Source organism: Gadus chalcogrammus, chromosome 9 (genome assembly GCF_026213295.1).
Source record: "Gadus chalcogrammus isolate NIFS_2021 chromosome 9, NIFS_Gcha_1.0, whole genome shotgun sequence".
Classification (NCBI taxonomy): Eukaryota; Metazoa; Chordata; class Actinopteri; order Gadiformes; family Gadidae; genus Gadus; species Gadus chalcogrammus.
Window position 1 is genome coordinate 3,781,738 of NC_079420.1, and position 19,000 is coordinate 3,800,737.

The following is a 19,000-nucleotide window of genomic DNA, read 5'->3' on the forward strand; positions in this document are numbered from 1 at the left end:
ATTTTCACTTGATGTGTCAAGTCATTTTATTTTTATAGCCGATAACCACAGTTAGTTTTAAAGGGCTTCCTAGGCCACATTACACAACACGCACTAACCCTGAGCCCTCGGAAAGGAACGGAAAGCCTTTAGGCCCCCTGATTGTGAACAGAGCCAGTGTTTATCATGGAGGAACAGACCTTCTAAACCGACGAGCCTTGGAGAGATGGATGACGGGGACCCTGAAGAGCTGAAATCAGACCCCATGACATGAGTCTCTCCTTTTAATTTTCAGAATCCCGAGTCATGACAAAACATATGGTCTGAAGCAGACACTGCTATGCAAAGCAAATGATAGTTACTTTAGATGCACGATAATAACGAGCCAGTAGGGGTTATAGCATTTTGCTCAAGGAGTGCCCAACGGTAGTCAGCATGTGCGTCAGTTTTGGATGGGTCGGTTCACCACACTGCACTGCCCAGCGCGCGGTGACCCGCTCTGTATACCACCACAAAGAAGGCGCGCGTGTCGACGGCGGGACCCACCTGGTGAAGACGGGGAGCTGGGACTGGATGACCTGGACGCGGACGATCACCAGCAGCAGGGTGCTGATCACGAGGACCATGAGCTTGAGGAGAGTCTGCAGGACAGTGTAGGGGAAGCAGGCTTTATCCCGAAGCACCTGGAGGAAGGTGTCCCCCAGCATGGGCAACGTGAACTGTGTGGAGAGAGAGAGAGAGGGTGGACATTTATGGATTGCAAAAGGAAACTTGTTGCAGATGTGAGTTAGTTAGTTAGTTAGTTTGAGCATAACACAATCTTTAAGCTATGTACCATTCTACAATATATTAACGCATTTTGTCATCACAACTTGAATGGCCGGTTCATCATTGGCGCTGATCCAATGAAAGTATGGTGAGTGTTTCCCACGGACAGAAAGCAATGTTAGCCCTTATGAACGTTGAGTGCATAAGGGCTAACATTATCTTTTCTGAATCCCGCTGCTTCGGGTTTTCCTTTGATAGGCGCTTTGAGAGGAGGAGTGGGTGAATCAGCTGTTTATAACTTTACCCGCAACCCACTGGCATGAATGCACGCTTGTCTCTGTGCGTATGCCTGTGTGAACGAGAATGTCAGGGAGAAAGAGTGCTATGAGGAGATGAATGAACGGAACAATATTTATATTTAAGAATCGCATTTCTTTTGAAGCGGATTCAATTGGTGGCGCTCTGTGTGGATTCTGTGGCACTGCGCAACACATTGGTCTATGCATGGGAAACACCGTATGGCACATGGCTAGTGTGCATGAACACATGTGCTTTTAAAGTCTTGTAATCTTCTCATGCATCCGCAAGCACCACTTTAGCTCTCGCTCCTTTTCCACAGAAGTGGCCTGGGGAGATAGCATCTGCAAACAAATTATAAAAAAATGTAAGACGCAAGTGAACCGCTTGACAGGTGTGTCTCTCTGGGGGAGTTTAAATGTTTGGTTGATAAATTCACAACCCCAACCCATAAAAAGAATCTAAACACATTCCAATACATTTATCATATATTTAACTAGGAAGGTGTTCTTTGAGGCTGACATGACACTCAATTACTTCAAGTCAGGCAAGTAATTGTCTTCTATTTAACGTCTGCTATTTGAACTCTGCCTTCTCTGGAAATATGAAATCATCAAAAGAGGGAGCGGGCACTGATAGGGAAGGGGTTTCTCATTGAGGCTGATCTTGACTTTTGTATTGAGATGTAGATTCAGATCTGTAACAGATACGCTTGGAGACATGAACGGCGTACAGCTGTAGTGTCCCAGAATGACCTCCGACCCTAGGCTCAACCCGATGGGGGATTGAGGGGAGACCACAGGGTTTAACCTGTCCTAAAATGTATTCCTCTATTTGATGGGGGCTGAGCACTTCAATGAGCGCACTTCAATCAGTAAGAAAATGCAATTTATAAGTTCAGCAAAAATACAGATTTACATCCATCGTCCCTAGGCAGGGAACAAAATCGGTAACATTTACATTACATTTAGGGCATTTAACCGATGCTTTTATCCAAATCGACTTACAATGTCTGGCACCTAATGTATGCACTTAATGTATTAAAAAACTTTGCACAAACTCTGCAATTCCTGACTTACTGAAGTGTAACACACACACACATCGCACTTTGTTGCCCGTTAGTTCAGTGAATTTACAACAGACCTAGTTTTGAGGACATTTTAGCGACCACATATTGTGTTGTGTGTTCCCGACAAAGCCTCAGACTAGAACACAGAATTATGTATTATGTATGTCCACACACACACCCCTCATATTTTATTTGTACATCTTTAATGCAAGTGACATCGTTACTTTTGTCCACCGAGGAATTTGTCCTTCTAAAAAAAGGCCCTGTTTCACATGAACACATCAATAATAGAAAAGTCGACATGGTGCGTGTGTGCTCGTGTAGGTTAATGGAGATTACAAGTTTGGACCAGGTGTGCAGGGGTGCTGCTGCAGTAGCAGTGGGGGTTTCTGGGACAGCCGTGTCAGGAGCCTTACCCCCTGGGCGACGAAGACCTCGTGGACACAGCAGATGCCCACCACGGTGATGCCCTGCTCCTTGCACAGGGTCGCCGCAGACACCAGGACGACCGTCACGCCGATCGGGGTCCACACTGCGGGACATGAAGGACAAACGCAGTGTCAGTGGGCAGGATACAACCCGCAGCTGTGCCTCATGGGAGTTTGATTCGTGAAACTGGACCGGCACACTATACCCCATCTCAGACTATGACGCATTGAGACGCGCGCACACACACACACACACACACACACACACACACACACACACACACACACACACACACACACACACACACACACACACACACACACACACACACACACACACACACACACACACACACACACACACACACTTTACCATTATGTGCTTTTTTTTATTTTAAAAATCATTACATGAGTGAACCATACAAGAAGTCCTATGCCCCTGTGCACTTGAACTTGATTCTGTTTAGCCCAGGAGAAGCAAAGTGTTTGAATGGTAGTTTCAGGTTTTGATGTGACGCACGCACATCACAGTGAGACACGTTTATACACCTAGATGTGTCCCAGAAAAGGCAATGATGCTAAAGTGATTTGACTACTCTGCTTTATTCATTGAAAAGCACTTCCATCAGCTGACACGTGGTAATAAAGAAACTGTCATTGGCATTGTTTTATAGGTAGCAAAATTCCTGTGGCTGACTAATTATATTTTACAACATAATGAACATGGTAATCTCAATTAACCTACTGTACACAAGCATTATTTTAACTGAACCCGGAGGTTAACGATGATTGATGTCAACCAATCAATGATGTCCTGCATACCGATGCTAAGAATCGTATGATTAAACGATATAGACACGGCGACAACGTTGCTTACGAAGGCTTCCATTTTACAAGTTTGTAACCTGGAGAGTAACATACAGTATAAAAAAACAGGAGGCATAGCCCTCGTGCCAGCGATGAAAGTGGCATTTACTTCCGCTGTGATGCACCGTGGGTGTGTGTGACGGACCAATGCACGGCCACGCGGTTTGCGGTCACCCTTGTTTCCGAAGCGTTGCCATGGACACGCAGCTCGGGCACTACGCCTGCAGAGCTTCCACTTCTCAGAGGTGCGTGACAAGCAGCCAGTCACGGTATGAATGCTGAACGAATGCCAGGATTGCGCTCTGACTTACACGCGCAGTTCAAACACATGAATACACCCCCACATCTTCATCACAGGGAAATCGCCCATGAGGCGGGCCCTCTCCCTCTCCCTCTCCCTCTCCCTCTCTCTCCCCCCCCCCCCCCCCCCCCCCCACAGGGGGATTCTGATTCACAGACTCTCAAGATGAAGTCTGTCAGGAATGAGCTCCTGCAACATAGCTAAACAGCAGAGACAATAAATCAAGCAGCTGCCAGACGACACTTGGGCATGCTTGGTAATTATATGTTAGACCAGAGAGTGAACCGACTGTGGAACCATTTAGAAGGATGTTGCTGGTGTAACCCAAGCAGAGCACACACACCCACACACCCACACAACCATACACCCATAAAAAAAACATAGGTGGGGGGACTTGACAGACAACATGAATTTCATCTTATTTAGTTACACCTTCACGGACAGACGATATTACATAACTGAAGCAGTAAAATATCCTTGACAAATGATGGGATTGAATAGGACTTTGTGTACTGGTTTAACTGACTGTTGTATCGTGCCCGATGGTATTTGTCGCCATGTTTGTGGGCTTGGGAATAAGGGCCTTAAGTAGGTTTTGAAATTAAATTTGTTTTATTGTGATGCAATTGCAAGCCTTGTTTCCTTGTGTTGAACTTTTCTGAAAGTAGCCAACACATACAAATAAAGCACATGTAATGTCAGAATCTGTTTTGCTATGGCGGTCTGAGGTACAGTACAGTGTCTTGTACAGTAGAGACAGACGTGACAGCCTTTTGGAAGCTCAGGGGCGTCGGAATGCTACTTATTGTGTTATTTTGGTCATGGTTTAGCCAATAATCATGAGATTATTGTTCATTATAAGGATACATTGTGGTTCTGCATTTCTTACTTCAAGATGTGGCAGTATATTTCCGTGTTCGGATATTACAGTCCTAAAACTCTCTCTCTCTTATAATCTAGTCTTCTAAATATGGCTAACAAAATAGCCCATGATGCATTGTGATGTACAAAACCCTGTTGATATTGCATAACTCACCTATGGAGTTGTCCCTGCCAGTAGACCTGGTGTACGCCAGAAACGCAGCCAGGAGGAAGATGGAAGACAGCAGTTCAGCCCTGCCAACCACACCTGCGACCTGATACAACAAAACAGCATTAGAATTTGCTGCAGCGCAGGCATCATATTAATGGGGGTGAAAGATGTTGGAATGGAAACGCCAAGGAGAAAACATCACACAGATTAAGGGGGGGCCTGGACTAAGATTTTGCATGGTCAGAGTCGCAGACTAGGCTCAACGATGCCTAGTCTGTGACTCTCAGCGTATTCAACAAATGTGGCTCCATTTAATTCAGCAGAACATAGAAAATTCACTGGTGAGCCCTGAGGGAGAGAAACCTTTCCACCAGTGCATGTGGGATGAAATGAGGCTGTGGACAGTTTGCATTAGACGTTTGTTTCCCTTCTTAAATGGTGTAACCTACCAAATGGCTTGGAAAGGAGAACGATTAGCAGGTGCCAATAAACAAAGTGGCTATCAACCAAACAAAAGGGGCTTTTATTGAAGGCAACACACAGTCACAGAGAAAATTGAGTGCCAATCCAACCCTTGATCCCTACAAAAAAAACATTGCAAGAAGCGTGCAGGCTTTTCCTTCTAGGAGCCAAGCCATGCTGTGATATCCCTCACCGAGCTATTCCATCCTCCCAAAGGAATGTCGGGCTGTAACACATGCACAATGTACCCAACACGATCGATTACACTATTAAGGACGACGTTGTGTTAATGTCTTCGAATTGTCAAAAAGAGATCTGTTTTAAAGCCTGTAGCATAGAATAAGATATTTTGTCATGCACAAAGAAATGCCATTGAGTATTTCAATAATTTTCCTGCATCCAAGAATCTCGACTACACAATATATTTGAGGCTAAAACATCCTCACATATTACTAACAGTTCTGGAATCTTTGGTAACTGCAGGCCATGTGTTGAGGTCCCAAGTTCAAAGGAATATCTGAATAGACTTTGGAGGAGGGCAGCAGTGTGTGTGTGTGTGTGTGTGTGCGTGTGTGGTTCACGTTATAAATCAGACAGTCCTGGGAGCTGCACGAGAAACTCCCGATTACAGACTTGTGTCCGACAAAAGCTTTTATGGCACCATAAACGATGACTGCCTCCTTGTGGAAGAGGCTGTGGTGATGGTTTCTTTCCTCTCCCTCCCTCCCTCCCTCTCCTATCATCTGCCCGAGTCACAGCTCGCTGGTGAGATACTGCACCTCATTGCAGAGCTTATTGTTTGATCTAAACTTTATTTTTTTTCACAATGCACAGATCAAAAGGGAAAGTTGAATATTTGTATTCTTCACAAAGATGTAGCCCTTATGTTGAGGGGGGGGGTGAGAAGTGGTACGGACTTGAAAGCCCGGCCGAAAAGTTTTTGCTGGAGAGATGATCACGATTTGGTGTTGGGTATGAGATGGTATCAGGTAAGAGACGGTTAAAATATAGTAATTAGTTTAGAGATATTATGTATGGGTTTTAGATTACAGATTGTCGAGTTTAGTTTGGTTCTTAGGTGAGAGATGGCTGAATTTAGGGATTTAGGGTAAGTGTAAAGTAGAGGTTATGTTTAGGCTTTAGGGTACTTATGGGGCAGACCACTGTAGTCTATGCTTTTCTTAGAGGTTAAGGTTTGACTACACAGAGCAAGAGATATTGGCGAAATAATAAATATTTGGATCACGCTTGACACGTACACAAACACAGGTAAAGCTGTTTAAACATGGTTTGCTCGATTATTTGGTTGACCCACGAAACACCAAGCTATTTTCCAGATGTTAAGGAGAGATGGTCAGTTCATGACCATTTGGTTGCAGGGAGACACTATTCAGTAGGGGTGTAACGGTACACGTATTTGAACCGAACCGTCACGGTACAGGCACTTCGGTGCGGTTACAGAGGTGTACCGCGGTCCGTAAATGTGGCGTACATAGCGTTAATATGGCGAATGTAAAGGCTTGTTTTGCGGTGCGGAACTTAAAACTTGAAGTCGGAGTTCCCCCCGGACCGTTTAGCCTTGTTAGGCTCGGCTCCCACGTGCGTGAACTCCGCGTAGTAGCAGTAGCAGAGCGCGATCGCGACTGTGTGTGGATTGATGTCTACTAGCGAACTGAGAGCGAACTGCATGGCGAGCGACAACAGAAAACCGGAGCTTGAAGATGCCCCCCTGTCATTTAAATCCCAAGTGTGGGAGAACTTTGGATTCCAGGTTAATTATCACAATGGGGAAAGACGAGGGGACAAGTCGAAAGCTGTGTGCAGACATTGTTCAACAGCGATCGTCTATGCAAATGGAAACACATCGAACTTGCACAAAATTTTCGCCCCCGGTACAATTTTAACGTGACAGCACCATCCAGGTGTTGCTGTCACCGCTGCGAATGAACAAAAGTTGTTCAAACCGTTCAAACCCAGCTCCCTACACTATTTAATCAACCCCTACACCTGTCTGGGAATTCAGAACGGGCAAATGCCATCACCAGGTCTATTGGTGTTTTCATTGCCTCTGACCTACGAGAGGCAATGAAAACACCAATAGATTATAAAATACATAAGCTGTAATTTAAGTTAAGGCTGCAGTTGCACTTTTATTTAATGATTGATATTTATATTTATGAGAACTTCAGAGCTTTAGAGAGCTGCAGGAATATATTACATACTCTTTGTTTACATACCAGCTTTAAGAGCCTAGACTGAGCATTAACACTGGATTTTTCATTAATTTTATGTTAGGGTTATTGGAGAATTGCATTATTTTATTTGTATTTTTCATACTGACAGCTAAAACTGTTCTGTTTAATTCGTAACTAATTAAACTTATGTTCGTTCTGTCAAGCAATCAGTTTTTTCACCATAACTATGAACCGAACCGTCCTGTACCGTACCGTGACTTCAAAACCGAGGTACGTACCGAACCGTGACTGTTGTGTACCGTTACACCCCTACTATTCAGTATTTTGTTTTGTCGCCATTCATAAAAGGGAGACAGAAAAATGAAAGAGGGGGATGGGTTGTCAGGGTACACAGAAAGGCTTTGTTCGTATTAATCATGAAGAGAGCTCCAATGCTCCGGGCAGAACATGATAAACAAATGCTCTGTTGAAACAGAGATTCCAGACACAGATAAGATAAAGGCCATTGGCTGGGACGTCTTTCAGCTAAATCTATGAACTCTTTCTGAATATGGGAAATCCATCAAATGATGAACTACAGTATGCAACGCCACAAGACAATCAGTTTACTGAAATCCCCAAAACACCCCCAGTGCTTTGCAACAACAAAATGTAACATTTGACTGTGAATTGAATGGTACAATAAGTAACATTGACACTGAGCGTTTAAAACGGCTACTGCAGTCCAAATGCTCTCGCGTTGCCAGGTTGAGGTCTCTGAACGAACACAGGCGCAAGACGAGCCGAGTGCAACAGCATTCTCTGAAACGAGCGCGATTCTTCAATCTTGACGAAGAGTCCTACATTGTAAATTGGTTCAGCATGCCTTGCAATTTATTTGTTGTTTGCAAATGATGTATCAGCTCACGTGGCATCCATTTTTAAGATCTGTCTCTAAGGCTCTAAGCTGCCTCTATCTTTCAAATGCAATGCCAAGATTCACCCTGTTTTAGCACGGCTCTGGTCTGGCTTTTTTAGGAGACAAGGAGGCTTTTTAGGTCGGCTAGAATCTAGTACAATCTCGGTGGATCCAGTTTTTTTGCTCACTTTCATGGCTGCAGCATGCTGCGTGTGTGCCAATGTGTGTTCTATCTGGCAATAAAGGGTATTGGAGAAACGTCGATCTTAACACACTGGCCATAACAAAGACAGCCATTCCATCCACGGAACGGAGAGTTCAACAACATAATGGCTTTAGCATCGTTGTCGGAGAAGCCAGTATTTTGATTGATCAAGTTCCCTCAATCAATGGTGACTCATGATGGCTTGAGTAAAATATTTTTGTTACATATTTTACCTTCAGTTGAATAGAACTCTACATTATGTTCCAACTGAGGAAATGAGCCCAGGAAACACAACTGGATTTGACAGGTTTCGGACTTGACACATGACTGAATTACAGTTTGATCGTTCCAAGTACAATTGATATGTCAACAACCTTGAGTTTGAGTATTTCGATCTTGGTAACCGCAGGCACTTTTTTCATTTTCATCAAAAATATTCAAATGTAACCTTTAAAATCAAAAAGGTTAAAAAGTAAACCGCCCTGCCATGACCAACCCTTGCTATTCAGATTCCTACGTTGTTTTGATTAGGTTTATAGATACAAAAGCCTTGCCCATGTTTCAGTCGAGCGTTTAAAAGGCATTAACAGTGAACTGAATCCCAGTCACACCTACTTTCAGTGTCCCTGCTATAATCTAAATCATTCACTGGCGCCATTTAGCACAAATACAAGTCATACTGGTTTAATCACAGCCGGAGAGGCTGTGACTCAATCATCCTGGCACCATCATCATCTTGAGATATTTGCGGATATCCCTGTGACACAGATACAACTTCATCAATCCCCCGTAGGAGAAATTCGTTGTCAATTATGAACTATAACGATCTTCAGAACTATGTAAGAAATGGTTGAGTTTTAGTTATGCGGTAAGAGATGGTTAACGAGCCGGAAGAAATACAGGGGGACAAAACAGACTCACAGCTTCTGTGTGGATGGGGTGCACGGCAAACAGCAGCGCCGCTACCAGGCTGGACGTCCTGTCCAGGAAGGTGCGACACACGCGCAGGAACAGCACACACACCACAGCGTGCAGCACCACGTTGAGCAGGTGGTAGGAGGGAGCGCTCAGCTCGCTCAGCAGGTAGTTCAGCCGAAAGGTGAGCACTGTCAGCGGGCGGTAGGATTTATGGCTCCGCTCCTGAGGTAAGGTACAGGTACAGAGTTGTTGTGGATTAGTGTTACAGAGTACCGATTTTAAAACCAGCAGCAAGGCTTATTCCTCATCATAAGCCAATGGAGTTTACCCACATTTGCATGATGGTCAAACATATACAACTCCAGCTTAATAGTTGGTACAGTCCTGGGAGTGCAACCAGGGGGATCTATCCCCTATATATCGGGTTGGACCCTTCCACTTCTTATGTCACCAATTGATGGATTTTAAAACGGCCTGTAGTAATGAATAAACCACCCCACGCCAAAGTGGTATAATGGGGGAGCCTTTAAAAAAGTTGGGAGGATTTACTGTCGAGCAAGTGAGCCCTCTGAGAACATCGACCCATCACATTCGGGGTTCCGTCTCACCTCGGCCATGGGGGTGCCCCAGAAGTCGTTCTGGAACAGGTTTCGGAGAGGGGTGGCTGGCCGCAAGTCCTTGTTGTCCAGGATGGCAGACACATCGTCAAACACGAAGCCGCACCACAGAGTGTTCCAGTAGCATCCTACCACCAGCGCTGAGAGAAGGAGGACCTCCTTCCAAGAGACGACCGCCATCGCAGACTGAAGACCTCATCTACCACTGTCGGGAGGAGAAACGCTTACTAGATGTGGCGTTTAACAATATACGTACAACCGACTGATATTGAGAGTTGCTCCCAAACTTGGCTACGCGCTTCAATGTAGTGATATTATTGACCAGTATTGGTATTCCGGTATATTGAATACATAGCTCTGCTCACCTTTATAATAAATAATCTAAATAATCTCCATGTCATTTATATCTCCCATGATACTAGATTGAGTTGGATATTGCAAAATGACACGTTTAGTAATGAAACCTTAATTAACAAAAGAGACTAACTTCAACCACCTACCTGTATTAGAAACCAGAACACACTCCTACCACTAATATTAGGAGCCTGAACCCACTCCCATACTAGTATTAGAAACCAGAACACACTCCTACCATTAGTATTAGAAACCGGAACCCACTCCCACCCACCTAAGTACTAGCATTAGAAAACCAGGACCCATTCACACCATCCTATTAGTATTAGGAACCAGAACCCCGTCACACCATCCAACTAGTATTAGAAACCACAACCCACTCACACCCAAATACTAGTATTAGAAACCAGAACACACCAACTACAAGTACAATAATCCAGAAACCACTCCCACCCATTAGAAACCATATCCTAAAGGGAGTAACAGACCGTAGACTATTGACATAAACGTCACACCTAGCGGGCGTCGTTTACTTAGACAGTAATCTTGTATTGACGCTAGATATAAAATCTAACTCCAAAACGTGATCAGATGTACATTGGTCAGCAAGCTAACGGCGGCATAACGGCACTTTTAGCATGTGAGGTAAAGTCAAGCCATAACATATTCAGTATGAACGCTTGCCTTTTGCAGTCGCTTTCAATTTGAGATTATACAATGAATTAACTAAAAGCGTTTTGAAAGACAAGTAGTTCAACGAAACATGCGATGAGAGACGTACGTTAATCACAATTCAGCAGTCAACATTCCAGTGTGTAGGGTACAGCTAGCGGTGCAGCTAACAACTTCCGGTGTAGATTGCAGAGTACCCTACACTATGGGCATTGCTCAATACCAATGCCCTTGTTTGATTAGTGACCTATTCAAATGTCTCTATTATAATTAAAATATGTTTAAAAAAAAATGATTGAAGGTACGTTGCAAACGTGTAATTATTATATTACTGAACGTGTTCAATAAATGAAGGCGTTTGTTTGGTTTTCACCCCATTTTCACGACGGCCGTAAAGTGATGACGGTCGAACTGCTTAACGTTTGTTGTCAACCGTAACCTAGCAGCATGCCAGCCATGGATGTCAGCAAGCCGCCGTTTGACCATGGAAGTTCGCGTATTGTGCTATCTGTGAATTGCACTGCTACGATATAGAATTCCGGGATACTTATAACTGGATTAAAAAACGCAACGATCGTTCCCCTCATCTGGTGGGAGAGAACCGCAGCGTCTGTGGCGCTGAACAAGTCAGATAGCAATGTGTGTGTTAACGCTGTGGGCTTTAACAAGTTAATGTTAGACCAAGATCACTGTCTCACTGTCTAACATCAACGAGTAGCGTCTCATCTAATGTAACTCATATTTAACATTACAATAGCGCGGGAATTTGGCCCCCTTCACAAACATCCCACCGTCAAGATGCCTGCTGTTCTTGACTGGAAGCGAGTGATGAGGGCAGACCCTGAGACTCTTCCGGAGGGGGAAGAAACAGAGTCAGACACGCTCTTCGATATGCTGTTGATGGTAATGCAAATAACGATCCAATCTTCGTGCGTTAAGACAGTTAAAATGCTGACGGTGCACTCATAGGCCTAACTTACCCAATTAATTATCCAAATCAATCCTAAACTAAATTGTGTTTATCCCCTATTCGGATCATTGCCTTTCGCGCAAGAAGGGTTTCACATTTACTTGATGTAGCTTTACAAAACTGAAAAAAGTAGGATTCTACGGTCTACCGGTGTATTGTCTTTCTTGACCAATGAGATGCAATATTAATATCAGCATCATGAGGATCAGCATCAATATGATATAGGATATATATATATATATATATATATGAATGAATATATAATTAATGAATGAATGAATACATATGAATGTACTAATGCAGCTGTGTCCTGTCATATGATGAATATTCTTGGTTGAGAGAACACATAGTTGTTGTATTGATGTAGTCATACCCATGCAGGTGGATGGCCACGAGCTGAAGGACAACTCCCCAGAGCGGATGGTCCAGCTCTTTAGAGTATCTCAGGCCCTGCTAAAGGTCTGTGTCTTCCAGTGTCTCTCTTCTGTCTGACCTATCCCCAAATTTGTTCCATTATATGCTATGTTACAGGGTCCCTTTCACAGGGTGATCCCATTTCATGTTTCAGCTTCTGTCCAGGCTCGGATGAGGTCTTTGATGATGTGTTGTGTTGCGCATCTTCTGCATGGTTGTGCTAGATCGTCCATTTGTTTAGCCGTGTGGAAACACTTACATCGACCCACCAAAAACCTTTTCTCATTTTGAGAACTAGAATGATGCCAACTTCAGACAGAGTAGGCATATATCAGCCTATAAAAGTGGAAGAGACCCGCCATATTTGAAGTCGAATTAGCATTGATTGTTTTTTGAGGATTTCAACATTGTTTTTACCTGGTTAAACAAAGTGTGCTGGGATACAATTTAAAGTGTGCTTTCTACCTTAATGTTTTTGAAGGAATCAATTCCATATTTTGGTTGTAGACTACTAATTTGCTAAGTTTGGTTACTCTAACCTCCATGCCTTTTTATTGAGTTTGTTCTCACTCTTGTTCTCAGAAGAAGGACAGAGAACTTGTGCTTGCTTACGATCTCATCGACAAAACCGGTTCAGAACAAGCTAAAACTGGCAAGTCTCCATTCTTTACAACAAATATATCTTCTCGTTTCATCAACAACACAAATAATGTTTTGTTATTCTCTTGTAGAAAATGACTTGCTTGGCAAGATTGGGAAGTTGGAACAGGACCTTGAGGTAGGACTATTTTTTTTTCATTCATAAACCTACGGCTATGTCACACACTTGGTTAATAGTTTTTGGGGTCCCGTACTGTCAAGTTGAACTTTTTAAAACTATTTTTTTTAAAAAAAAGCTTTAATGGGTTTTGAGCCATAACTGTTAACACGGTTATGTATGTTTTAATTTGGATATCATCGTTTAATCTCTTATTTTTTTCAGACAAAACGGTTGCATTTAATTATAATGTGATGAATACGTCATATATGTCAGATTATGTTAATGTTTTGAGCCGGATGGAGATAAAGTCAAAGCGTGTATGATTCAGTTAGTAGGCTGGAGAATTTCAGCATCCCAAATAACTCGATAGCATATTTCTATCCACTCTTACGTAGCTAGTGAGAAGGATTTTCAGAGTGGTGATAGGAAGATTCTTGTAAGCAAAGATGGAGGAACGTGTTGGCCAGCATTTTTTATTTTAACTAGTTTAAATATTGCATATTGCATGTTTAAGATTAGGTTAGGGTTGCGGTTCCCTCATCAACAAAAAACGCCTTTGTCAATTTTCTACTATATTCACATTTGACAAGCTTACAAAATATGTCAGATAATGATTCTAACACAAAAAATGCACACTTAAATGCCAACATTTAAAAAAATTATGGAAAAAATGCATCAATGGCAGTACTAGCCAGTGGCTATAGAATAGAAAGACACCATTTGTCTCCCGTGAATGAAATGTTTTCCCCACGGTGCTGTCTGCAGAAGACTCTAAGCTCCTTTAAACCTCCCTAATTCCGCTCTTCAGTCGACTTCCGGAGGTGCTTTGCCCTTGGGGTTTTCTTTCACCTTTCAATATTGAAAATTATGCGTCTAACCATAACTGTTTCTGAGCTATTTCCCCTGCCCTCAAGGGAAATACAATGGGGAGTTTTCTATCTTTCTGGCCAAGAGCGCATCACTTGCAATCGATAGAGGGAGGGAGGCTTATTCGCGAAAGGGATTGTATGTACCTATCGCTAAAGGATGCCACTTAAGAGGATTAGAGCTAACTCCTTGTGTGCTCGGGGACATTGTTATTCTGGTGTCACAATTCTATTGTTTGCTTTTTGTTTTTTTAGAGAAAGGAATGAAGGCATTATGTCTTGTGTTTCCATATCTTGAGCACCAAGCACGTTTTGTTAAAGCATGTGCATGCATGAGTTGCAATCAAAACGTTCTGCAAAGGTACATTTGACTGACAAGCTGTCCTGGGATTGGGGTGTTGGGTGACGGGGTGTGTGTGTGTGTGTGTGTGTGTTGTGTACGTGTTGTGTGCGTGTTTTTGTTTGCTGTCCAGATGGCCCAACACTCAACCACCGGCAGAGACACCCGCTTCATGCGAGACGAGCTTAATCAGCTGGAGAACCAGTTGGAGCAGCGGGAGAAGGACTTCTCTCAGCTGCAGAGGGAGATGAGTAAGGAAAAGAAGACCAGCGAGGAGGTGTGTGTGTGTGTGTGTGTGTGCTGGCTGTGAGTGATCCTTATCGCCCTTTGTAAGCTCTCAGAAATACTGTGGTTCATAGTCTAGTGGGGTGCATTAGTAAAATACTATGCAGGCCATAGTAGATCGGTGGTGGAGGGGCAGAATCATGGAGCAGGTTGGGGACTTCAAAAAGCTGCAGAGTAGAAGCCCTCTCTTGCTTGTTGATAACATGCAGCTGCATTCACTTTGAGTCACTCTGAATCTGAGCCTCTGCTCAATAGCTTAACTGCAATGGTGTTATTGTCTCTTGAGAGTGTGCTTTGTCCAAAGCAAAAATCTGGATTTCTTTTTGCATAGTTAATATTGTCTTAGTTGTATAACGCCTGCTATTTGTCAGCTATAAAATGTCCTTATCGTTGAGACGTTGTTCCATAGCCCCCGTGGCTTTGTGTGAGCGCAGAGAAAGATTGGACAGAACATTCCTCGGAAATAGGCTTACTTTGGCAGTCGGCTGCAAGAAAAATCATCTTGCATCCAAAATAACCATCTTTGGAGTTTTCTCAAAGAACGCAGAGCGCTTGCGATACCCACCGGTGACGAGGTGCGCTGCGTTGCCTTGTGTTCCCTCAGCTGGCGGCGCGGGCAGAAGAGGCGGAGGAGAGCTCGAGGAAGCTCCGCAGAGAGGTGCGTGTGTGTTTTCGGAGAACCTTCACATCCATCTCGTCGTTCCCTCACACCCATCAACACTGTTTCAGTCATCAATCCTGTTTATCTCTCCCGGATAGACCCGTCACACTTTCTCCTTCACAAGGGCCAAGTCTGAAGCGTGTGTTTCTTCACAAAGGCTCGCCGTATTTCACCGGCCGTCGTTCTCGGCATGCTTTCTCCATAACCGTCCTTCTTTTGTTTTGTTCCATGCGTTATTGCCGTAGCTGAAGAAGCTTAAGAAGAAGGTAAGAGACAGAGAGAGGCAGTGTAGAAACGTCCTTTGTTTAGACACTAGTCATTTAAGAGCAACCCATTTTAGAAATACCCAGTTTCACACCTCCTATTTTAGAACATCCTATTAATAACTATCCTATTAATAGAAATAGATTATTTCTGATAGAAATAATCAATTAGCCAGTTTGAACCAGACTTTATAAATGTAAGGTGAGTGAGGGTTTGAGGGAGCCAAGGTGATGAAAGGGTTTGAATTAAGTTGTTATTGTTGTTTTCCATTTCCCCGCCATCATACCTACGTGCGTCTTTGTGTCACTTATTCACGTGTGTGTGTGTGTGTGTGTGTGTGTGTGTGTGTGTGTGGGTGGGGGTGGGGGTGGCTGTGTCACCGTCGTTCTGTGATGGGTCCCCAGTACGAGCAGGTCCAGCAAGATGTGGACTTCTACCGCAGGGAGCTGGAGCAGAAGGTGGCGGCGGGCCCCGTTGACAAGAGCCAGGAGACCCAGCGCAAACTCAACACAATCAACCGGGAGTACAGCCAATGCATGGACGACCTGCAGGTGGGGCGCGTGCGAGGAATCACATTTTGATTGCGATTTCGATTTTAGCGTCAAACGATCACAAAACTGATTTGTAATCGAGTTGAGAATTTTTAATTTTTTCGTCATTAAATGTTTAATAGAAAGTGCAGAACTGCTGGATACCCATCTGTACGTTATTTTAGATTTGAACATTTTCTATTTGACCATTTGGTGTATTTTTTTTAAGGCGACATTTCTCAGTTACATTGTTCTCAGTTACAAAGTGTTTTTTGGTAGAGACACGCTGAATAATACATCATGTTTTCAAACTCAAAAATAATCGTTTGAATAATAGTGATTTCAATGTTGACCGAAATAATCGGCATTATGATTTTTTCCATAATCGAGCAGCCCTACCTGAAGGTGGCTTCAGTCCCAGGGGCTGAAGTGGAGCCCGGCAACGCAACACCATGCAAAGCAGAACCCTCTCGACTGTAGCTTGACACAACTGATGTACAACGTCACATGACACAGACACAGACTTGAAAAAAGCAAAGCAAGGCTCATTCGGCCTTAAAACCTACTTCTACTCCCCATTATTAAAATTTAAATCTGCCAAACATAACGCAGCGAAGCGTACATCCAACAACCTCGACACAGCTTGATACCTTACATAAACCCCAGCACAATAACATTATTACCGGCTATGGTTAATAGCCGTCCAAGTTCACACCTCAAATCTCCAGGACGGGGGCCCCGACTACATGTTATAAGAGAACACATGAGAAACTAACAACATGGTTCCAAAGCTGCATAGAGTTTCCAGATGGGCAGAACCACTGGTTGTTAATATACCCCCTGTTTTTGAAAACATTCAGTGTGTCTCTCCCCATAAGCCAGTGTTTGGTTCATCCCTGTCCCCCGGAGATGGGTAGTGTGGGAATCTCTGGGATAACCTTCTCCCTCCTCTGTCTCGGTTGTCTAATAGTCAAAGAACCCCCTCTGTTGAATAGGGATATACTGAAAAGTACTCTTTGTTGATAAGCCTTAGATTATATTATAATTGCCAGGTATATCGGCAAAAGGCTCCACTGGGTTTTTAGAGAGCCGGTGAAGCCAAAATTGGGTTTATTTAGTTTAAAAGTCTTGAGCTGACCATGTGGACAATGATAACAATAACCTTAATAAACCTTAATTTGTCTTATTATTAACCTGTATTTATTATGAACCTATTAATTGTAAGTACTTGCCACTTGTTTCTATGAACATCTTTACTGCAGCGACAGCGATACATAGGGGTTTTCTCTTTCCTCAGACAAATGTACTTATTGTAAGTCTCATCAGCCATTTCACGGATAAACCACTGTTGTCCAACCAACCTAACCTACCGCTCTCACTCGGTTGGTGGTGGCTCGTCCTAGCGTTCGGAAGAAGACAGGGCCCACCTGCGCACGGACAACGAGCAGCTGCGGCAGGACCTGATGGACTCGGTGAGGGAGATGGAGGCCATGACGGACGAGTACAACAAGATGAAGATCGTGGTGCAGCAGACGGACGGCATCATGGACCAGCTGAGGAGGGAGCGGGACCACGGCAACCTGCAGGTGCTCGGCAACGCGAAAAAACGTTCAGTGCGGCCGGACCGCTTCATAGCAGCGCATCAAGTCTTTTTTTGGCTGAACCCCATCAGGGTCAGAGTATCGTCGCCTGAAAGACACTTCCTGTGGGAGGGCCTCAACATGTTGCTGCTAAGGTGTGGCCGCTAAGGTGTGGTTGCTAAGGTGTTGTTGCCGTTGGTCCCAGGTTCGCGCGCTGACGGAGCAGCTCCAGCGGCAGGCGGACGAGGAAGACCCCGTCATGGCCGCCGTCAACGCCAAAGTGGAGGAGTGGAAGGTGGGCCTGCCGGTTCCTGTTGTGTGACGTTGGGTCTGAACTGGGACTGAAGGTCACGAATCCTCTTACTGTGACCAACTTCCCTAGGACCCAAAAACGTTCAAGTGAAACCTTGTAAAGGGGTGAAAAAGGGAGACAATCTCTATGTAACACGATGATAAATAAAGGCAAAACTATAATTAATAATTATACCCATTGAAAATACTTCGTAGTGAATTCAGAGACAGATATGTGTCATTTGAGGAGCAAGTGCAGGTAGGGGGGGTACGACCTCTTGCTCAAACACGGCGTAACATGTGGACTCCAGAAATCTAGGTTCAAACCCAGAACCTTTTGCCTGGGAGTCGGACCCCTTAGCAATTACACCGTCAGGCCCGTCACTACACCAACCTACCCCTGTTGATACAAGAACAGAAGCAGGCGCGGCCGGCGACCCAGTGGCGTCTGCTCCAAGCAGGTTTGCTGCTCTGTGTCTGCGTTGTGCTCCCTTTAATGGGGAATGACACTCCAAAGCCATAGCCCCCTCTCTAAAGATGGAAGACCAAGGTAGTTAATGGCGCTAAAAGCAACCCTCCAACAAAGTTAACCCAGTGTAATTGATTTGGTGCGTGTGTGTGTTCTTCCCTGCTCTCCCGTTTCTCACGGGACGTTTTCGAAGAGAGTGCTCTCTGCGAAGGATGACGAGATCCTGGAGTACCAGCACATGATCCGCGACCTGCGGGACAAGCTTCGGTCGGCCCAGGGCGACTCGGACAAGACAAACATCATCACCCTGCAACAGGTGTGTGGGCCTCGCATCTACGGGTCTCGGGTCTTTCGACCTTTTGTTTTGAATACTTCCTTAATTGTTCCATTGCATTGTATTATTTATTTGTATTGAAATGTTGTTCTGGTGGTTTGAGCAACTGTTTATATCTATTGCACATTTGTATTTCGGTTTTTATTTGTATGTTGTAATCAGGGCCTCATCGA

General features: G+C 44.1%; 2 protein-coding genes across 2 annotated transcripts in view; one reads left to right on the top strand and one right to left on the bottom strand.

The window, feature by feature from the left end:
• tmtc3 (transmembrane O-mannosyltransferase targeting cadherins 3) overlaps window positions 1-11,455 on the bottom strand; it is a 29,552-nt gene extending 18,097 nt beyond the window's left edge. Inside the window, exons 1-6 of the mRNA XM_056599774.1 lie at window positions 11,173-11,455; window positions 10,029-10,242; window positions 9,424-9,642; window positions 4,746-4,845; window positions 2,530-2,645; window positions 526-698 (exon numbers count right to left, since the gene is read on the bottom strand). Of these exons, the coding sequence (XP_056455749.1) occupies window positions 526-698; window positions 2,530-2,645; window positions 4,746-4,845; window positions 9,424-9,642; window positions 10,029-10,217 (797 nt within the window). The 5' untranslated portion in view covers window positions 10,218-10,242; window positions 11,173-11,455. The remainder of the gene's footprint in view (window positions 1-525; window positions 699-2,529; window positions 2,646-4,745; window positions 4,846-9,423; window positions 9,643-10,028; window positions 10,243-11,172) is intronic.
• Window positions 10,899-19,000, top strand: part of cep290 (centrosomal protein 290) — a 46,788-nt gene continuing 38,686 nt past the window's right edge. Inside the window, exons 1-11 of the mRNA XM_056599773.1 lie at window positions 10,899-11,702; window positions 11,821-11,966; window positions 12,415-12,492; window positions 13,030-13,099; window positions 13,179-13,225; window positions 14,547-14,690; window positions 15,303-15,356; window positions 16,028-16,174; window positions 17,557-17,739; window positions 17,939-18,028; window positions 18,687-18,809. Of these exons, the coding sequence (XP_056455748.1) occupies window positions 11,862-11,966; window positions 12,415-12,492; window positions 13,030-13,099; window positions 13,179-13,225; window positions 14,547-14,690; window positions 15,303-15,356; window positions 16,028-16,174; window positions 17,557-17,739; window positions 17,939-18,028; window positions 18,687-18,809 (1,041 nt within the window). The 5' untranslated portion in view covers window positions 10,899-11,702; window positions 11,821-11,861. The remainder of the gene's footprint in view (window positions 11,703-11,820; window positions 11,967-12,414; window positions 12,493-13,029; window positions 13,100-13,178; window positions 13,226-14,546; window positions 14,691-15,302; window positions 15,357-16,027; window positions 16,175-17,556; window positions 17,740-17,938; window positions 18,029-18,686; window positions 18,810-19,000) is intronic.